Source organism: Pagrus pagrus (assembly GCF_965226575.1).
Source record: "Pagrus pagrus genome assembly, contig: HAP1_SCAFFOLD_291, whole genome shotgun sequence".
Lineage (NCBI taxonomy): Eukaryota > Metazoa > Chordata > Actinopteri > Spariformes > Sparidae > Pagrus > Pagrus pagrus.
Window position 1 is genome coordinate 47164 of NW_028175172.1, and position 7645 is coordinate 54808.

At 44.9% G+C, this 7645-nt stretch overlaps 1 protein-coding gene across 1 annotated transcript; it reads left to right on the forward strand.

The window, feature by feature from the left end:
* Positions 1-1512: 1512 nt before the first annotated feature.
* On the forward strand, positions 1513-2619 carry LOC311254089 (cyclin-dependent kinase 2-like; the record flags this gene model as incomplete). Its single annotated transcript, XM_084384501.1, has 1 exon — positions 1513-2619. The coding sequence occupies one exon, from the start codon at positions 1513-1515 to the stop codon at positions 2617-2619; it is 1107 nt and encodes a 368-aa protein (XP_084240627.1).
* Positions 2620-7645: the final 5026 nt, after the last annotated feature.

Here is a 7645-nt window from a genome sequence, read left to right on the forward strand (position 1 = left end):
TCCTTGACAGTCCTCGTCACTCTTTGGTTATGTTGTGGATTGTTCACAGGTGGAACTGGTCCACTGTGACCCTGCGCGTTTACATTTCGGTGTATCAATCCTTTGGGAAACAGGTGTCAAAGTCTTGCGGAGCCTCATGACAATAAACAAAGTGGGACTAGTGATGCAGTACATGTTTCCTATGGCCGTGCAGACATTAAGCACCACGTATCTAATCTCCTCATATTCGACGTCCCTATATTTGACACGTTGTCGGTAATATATGGCACTTACGATCCAGGGTATCCAGCAGCATATGAACAACGTAACTGTGAGGAAGGGCAGCACTTGAGCTCTTCTCAGATTCGCACCAAAGGAATTGCGGTTTAAGTGCTTTCTCACAGTGTACACTATCATACCGTTGCAGTAAACGAGCACAAGTATGGGTATGAAGAAACACATGGTTGTCCTGGTCCAGAAGGTGGCAAGCTGGTAACGATGAGGCATATCATTGAAACACATCACGTTGTCCTTGGATATGGGACGAACGGTGTAATAGCATATGTCCACAAGAGCAGAGAGTGTAGGCACACAGGCGCACAGTCGACACACAAGCCTCCTCCTGTCAGAACTATGTCTCTTCGGGACCAGGCCCTTGAGTGTTGACCTGTTGTTCACCACCTTCATGTATCTTTCGATGTTGATGTAGGCCATGAGAAATATGCCGTACTGGAAACTGAACTGTGGGGACACAAAAAAACAAAAACAAAACAAATCTCTTTAGATGAGCTGAAAGGCAGGCGTGTGTTTGAGTATGTGTTTACGGTATTTTAGAGTGGTAGTACTCACTGTCATCACTCCTGTCATCAGTTTGCACACCAGGTAGCCAAACACCCAGCCCTTCACGAGAATCATCTGAGTGACCCACACAGGCAAAGTCAGCAAAGTGGCCATGTTACAGACTCCCAGATGTGAAAAGAACACGTCGAGATCACGGACACGCCTAGCTGAGTCCTTACGAGAGATCATGATTATCATGTACATGTTGACAACCAAGCCTGTGATCATAACGAGTCCATGAAGAAGAGGGATGTAAAAGGTGCGGCTGTATTCGTAGAGATAGTGATGCGAACCTGACGGGTAGTTCGTACTAGTGAAGAGCGTAGAATTGTTGAATGTAGCATTTTCAAATGTTACATGGGTGGTGGAGAGTTGTTCCATACCGATCTGCGTGGTGACACAGGCTGCTGACAACCTTTGCAGCAACAACACAGAGACTTTAAGTACGCTCTGTGTGTGTCCCCAGCTTCCCAACCGCTGTAGTTGGGTCCAATACAGGGATTAGTCCGACCATCGAGGTTTTGGTCCAACTGCTATAGTCGTTTCCAATACAGGGAAAAGGTCTGGTCATCGAACCAAGCCACTGCAGTATATAATACCATCATATTGACAGGGTATCTAATCCTTCAAACACTTTGGGGTTTGTTTGTTTTTGTTTTTTTTTTTGCGTCAGCAACAGTCTCACTTTCAGAAATGGAGAATTACCAGAAAGGCTCCATTATTGGCCGAGGCGCATACGGAACTGTGTACAAAGTCACGTGTCTGAAGACTGGAAAGGCGTTTGCTCTGAAATGTCACAACTCCCCTGTGGTAGAGGATGAAGACATTGTAGAGAACGATTCAACAATTGGTGTAGAGGATGCGACCGTGAGAGAACTCTCCTGTCTCAGTGCACCGAGGGGTCACAACCCCCCTGTGGTAGAGGATGAAGACATTGTAGAGAACGATTCAACAATTGGCGTAGAGGATGCGACCGTGAGAGAACTCTCCTGTCTCAGTGCACTGAGGGGTCACCCCAATGTGATTCAGATACACGATCTTTTCATTGACGGTGAGAATATTGCCATGCTCATGCCCTACGTTCCCTACACCTTGACAGTGATTCACAATGGACATGGTCTGAAAGTCTACTACGACCTTGGTAAAGCAGTACAGGTGATTCCGTTGAGTTTTGTGGCTCACTTTTCCGTTCAGGTGGCCAATGCCCTGTCTTACATGCACGGGCGTAATATAATACACAGGGACTTGACACCTCGTAATGTGCTGCTGACAGAAGATCTGACCGTTAAGGTGGCAGACATGGGCCTCTCGAGACAATCCTCCAAACGGATGAGTCCAAATGTGGTAACGGAGCCCTACAGAGCCCCAGAACTGTTTGGTGACGCCCCAGACACCAGTCGGAAAGATTACACTTGTGCCATAGACATGTGGAGTCTGGGGGTGATGATAGCAGATGCGATGGAAGGAAAGGTTGTCTTCGCGGAGCGTGATAATGACAGTGGAACTGTGTCCACGTACGACATCATTGTAAAGACTTTGTGTCCAAGAAACCATGTTAGTGCACCAGTCACTTCCTGGGACATTGACGATGTAATGCCCAACGTGATGGAGTGTACTCTAGTGAGAAGAATCGTCCTTCAATTACTGACTTTCCGTGAGAATGAGAGACTCCTGGCCCATGAGCTGCTGCAAGACCAAGAATGGGTGCAGGCTGCTCATATGACCGAGGAAGACAAAAATATGGTCATACACCAGATTCAGCAACAACAACGACGACGACAAGCGAGCAAGCGATTCTAGTCAAACAACACCAGGACTGCATAGAAATGGTTCATTGTATTCACATTTATTTTGTACATTATTCATTGTACAATGATGCATGTATGTTTACAATACCAACAAAAATAAACATTGTATATCCTCACAATAACTGTGGTATATCTGCTTGCAGGACAGGCTGTCTGCTATTCAAACACGATTGTATGAATCAGCATCGTCATTGCAATGACTATCATGACACTGTAGGGTTTGAAAGTATTCCCAGTAGACCTCCACGATTTTTCAAGTTCGTCCATCATCCTCACGATGTCTTGTATATCTAGAGAGAGAGAGAGAGAGAGAGAGAGAGAGAGAGAGAGAGATGTGATTGTAATAAAAAGCTACATAGTATCATGATGAAACTGACCAAAAAACGCACAACGTACCTTCACTCACGTTGACCAGGCCTGCGCCCGTTTCGACACTATCCAGCTCCTTGAGATCCGGTACTCTAATGGGTTGTCTGGTTGTCGTTGTAGTTGTCGTTGTAGTTGTCGTTGTAGTTGCTGCGGCAGTAGGAAGTGTGGATGTAGCAACTTGAACATCTGAGCAGCTTGCGTTGACCTCTCCGTGTCTCTGATACATGTAATACTGCCAGGACGATGCATCAGCTCCAATTCCAATTCCAGATCCACGAAATGTTGTCCCGTTGTCAACCAGGAAACAGCAGGAACCCAGACTTTGTTCTTTGCTCATAGTGTCATTCCACACTTCGTTTAAACTCCACATTTGCTTATTGTGGTATTGTGCTAGCCTAGAGATTCGAATGACACCCTGGAGCGGGGCAATGACTGCAGCCTTCGTCCCTGTGTCAACCTTGGCAGTGTAGTAAAACATACCACACGTATCACTGTTTACTCTCAAATAGAAAGTCTCCTTTCCAATCCTGTACATGCCTTCGTCTGTACACGTGAGAAAGCGAATGTTGACTTGGTAGCCCAGAGAGTTCATCGTCAGCTCGTATATCTGGTAAATAGCGAACATGGGTTCTCGGTCTTTCTGGAAAAACTGATTAGGACTCTGCAAGTACCCCGGCAGCGTGACAGTGCTACCCACTGTACCAACTATGGTGACCGGTTCAAGTCTTTTCTCCGTGAGACCTTTCGTAACTACGGTGACCGGTTCAATTCTTTCTTTCGTGAGACCTTTCATCCTTGTCAGGGTACAACAATCAACTGTCGCAGCAATGCACAGTAGAGTCATTGTGATAGGAATGTACATCCTCATAGCGCTTGGGTTTACACACTGTGAACCAATTCTGAGTCTCCTCGCAGTGAGTGTTACTTCAGGAGCAGTAGCGCCCTTGTATGTGTGCTGAACCCAGTTTCGTCACCACCCAGCCATGCAAAAATGGCCGATTTGTACAACTGCATAAGCTTGGTCCAACTGCATAAGCTTGGTCCAACTGCATAGGTTTGGTCCAACTGCATAGGTTTGGTCCAACTGATAGGTCTGTTGGTTAACCGTTTTACATGGTCATGAACATGTGTTCGGAGGATAGTTCTAGATGAGTCACTCACTTTTCACGGGATTTTAAGATTTTAACATGTGTATGTAAGTCGAACCAAACAGGGTTTCACATGTCACTCAACCACTGCTGTGTCAATCACAAGATGTTAGTATTCTAAGCAACACATTACACTAATCCCTAAATGCTTTACATTATACACAGTATTCAAATATATATGTTAACAATGTCTTTAGTTTGGTCAGCACAAACTCACTTTTGAGTGAATGATATTCGTGGACTACGTCAAAAATGCCACACGACCCTATAGTGTACTCGCAGTAGGGATTTCTCGGAAAGTCCTCATTAGTCCCTCTTAGATTGAGACGGTAGACATAATGAGCCATCTCGATGTACGTGATATGATCATCCTTGTACAGGAGATACCTGTCTAATCCATTACCTCCCTTCTGAAGAGTTCCCAGGAGATAAACCTGTTTCGAGTCTTTTAATGTCACTGGTATGTAACCATCCAGAGAAGTGTGAGCGACCCGTAGATGTTCAGGGAGCGATGATGTGATCCACTTGTCCGTAAAAGTAGGATTGCAAAAAGATTCTCCGTTCACCATGTACACATTACGGAAACAGTTGAGAAAATGGACTATCACCTCAGGCCTAGCCCCCGTGATCTCGATCAATTGTCTGGGTATGATACTGGAAGACACAAAGAGTACGCTGCGTTGGTTGCACGGGGATGACAGTAGAAGAGGCTTCAGTTTGTCAGTTATGTGCTGTGTGTAGCCATTGACGAGTTGCTCTTGTTCCAAAGGAGTTGTGTACTGTCCTCCGGGTGAGAGGTCTGTGTCTATGTCTGTGTCTGTGTCCGTGTCTGTGTCTTCGTCTAGGTCTAATACTGCACTGTAGCTAAAGTGTTCATTCACCACAGTTGCATTTATAAAAAGGTTATACGCACAAATCTCCTGTTTGCCCCCTCTAATGACAACATAATCCACATACACGTTGTTGTGATAAACCCCTCTTGAATTTGCCATTAGGGTGCTTGAGTCATATTGAGTTGCAGCCTCAGTTGTATCCATGTCCTATCGCTTTTATGATGCCTGAATCTGAATAAATTGGAACCCCCATTGGATGTATCAATGTGTATGTGACAAATCAATGCTACAGTGAACCATCAAGTCGCAAAACTTCTAGAGGGTTACATCTCTGTCAGGGTGGCTTTAGCGTACCTCAACTACAAACAAGAGTCACTACACACACACACACACACACACACACACACACACACACACACACACACACACACACAGAGAGAGTCAGGTTAACACATTCTTTTATTCATCTTCATACACAGTCACAGGTTTTCTTGTAGCATCGCTGCAAAGGTGTGGTAAACTACATAATAAACAACAGTCTTCATGGGATTCCAGATCGTAGACATGTCCTGAGGGTCCCCTTCTGTCAAGACACACTTGAGAGCCTCAGAACAGTTGTCGTTCACTTCAATGTTGGTGTGATACGTTAAACTGTGATCCAAGGTCAAAGTCATTGCCAAATCAAAGTCTCCGTTGTCCATTTCTCTTGGGCCCAAGAACTCCGATATGAACGGGTTCGGAGGCTCTTTCACAATAGCTTTCGCCTTCTCCAGATAATGTACAGATGGTGCCTGTACTTTGTGAATAAGACATTGGAAGCTGTGTTCTCTCCCTGGGCATTTGTGTATCTCAAACAGGGTTTGATCAACTCTCGGAAAGCCTTCGCAGGTCACGGTAATCTTGTATCTGCGGATGTCTGTAAGTCTCACGGTGCACGCAAGTTGAAACCCAGGACATGTCCAGCCCATTCCAGTCAGGTTGACTAGAAGCTCACGTGTGTCCTTTTCAAGTCTTGTAGCTTCAGCAGCACACAGTCCTGTGAAGTCATCCTGCTGTTTTTTAACCAAGATGTTAGACATGGTGGACGTGTCGGGTTAGGTCGTCTCATAGGAGTGTCAACATGTGCGATTTGGAACTATTTTTATTATTGTTAATATGTCGTGATATATAAAAGGTTTCAATGTAAGCAACCAGACGACAATCAGGCTGTCATAGGCCTTCTCAAAATCTTCATCTATCTGTTCCAACAAGTCACCAGGATTGGTATCTAGAATCAGATACACTCTTCCAAGAGTCGGAGGGGTCAGCGTCGACACCGGTATCCTGGGCGCAAAGCGCTTTAATTGTCTCTGCACACAGCCGACGATGGCTCTTATGCTCACATGTGACACAATAACTGACCTCGCTATCCACCTGCGTACAATCTTGCATGGTAGATGTAAGGCAAATGATGGATATAGACAGTCAAGGGTGTCTATATAGCCAGGGAGGCAAAGATGGAGGGATGTTTGTGAAGGTTGACAATATGAGCTATGGTTGGAAGAATTGCTCCATGGTCACGTTCTTGACAAATACGAGTCCTGTTGGTGACACAACAGAAATATAAATCACATCATCACAAAAAAAAACGAGTCCAACAACACGTTCATATATACAATCTCCAACAAAGTTCCACTTTGTGTTTATTTTCACAATGTTATCATATACACTTACAAACACAAAGGTGTACATTTGACAAGTGTGAATAAAAGCGTGCAGACATGAAGAGATATCAAAAACATGGTTTGTCAATATTACATAATCTCTGTGTGTACATTTCATAGGGAGGGGTGTTAGAACAACACCCACGGTTAGATACATTTCCAGTGTTTCACATATCAATATAGAAAACCGTTATCCCTTTTGTTGAGGACACATTTACTGTATATATTGGTTGTACAAAACCTACAACTACTCCTACAGCCACTTGACCATGACCACAGGTCATATCTAAATGAAACTATAAACCGCTGTGTTGGTACATATCTGTGCAGATCCATAACTGTCCTCGTCGTAGTCCCTAAACTCACCAACGATGTCAATACAATGCTGGTCTACACTGTCACCGTCAAACTCTTCACCATGAGGGCAAGTGAATATAGTCTTGGCAAGCTTGCGATTGAATGTGTAGTCTGTATCATGGATGACCAGACGTTTTACGTATTTAGGGGTGACACTTACCATCCCACTCTTCGAAGCTAGCACAGTTATCACGTCAACCACACTAGAACCGTCGGAGGGTTTACAATCTAAGACTATAGCCAGGGACCGGTCTGTTGGTGTCGCGTACTGAACTTTAAACCACCGAGACAGATAAACCACCATCTCTCTAAACTCCAAGCCTGTGGTAATGTTTTTCAAATCTTTATGGACAAGTGGAAATACCTCAGTCTGCCCTGCTGATGACACAGCCGAACACCACATAGCCAAGATGATCTGTCTTTTCAACACAAAACAGCTCCAGTGAAATCGGTATGAACCAAGGGATACGTTGAACAATTTAGGCAAGTAGTCATCAGGACCAATCATCTTTTCCGTGTTGGGCAGCGGACAGGTTCCCACCAGAATGTGATCCCAGAAACCCGGAACGTGAGGGATGCAGACATATCTGTAGGCCGTCTCTTCTGGC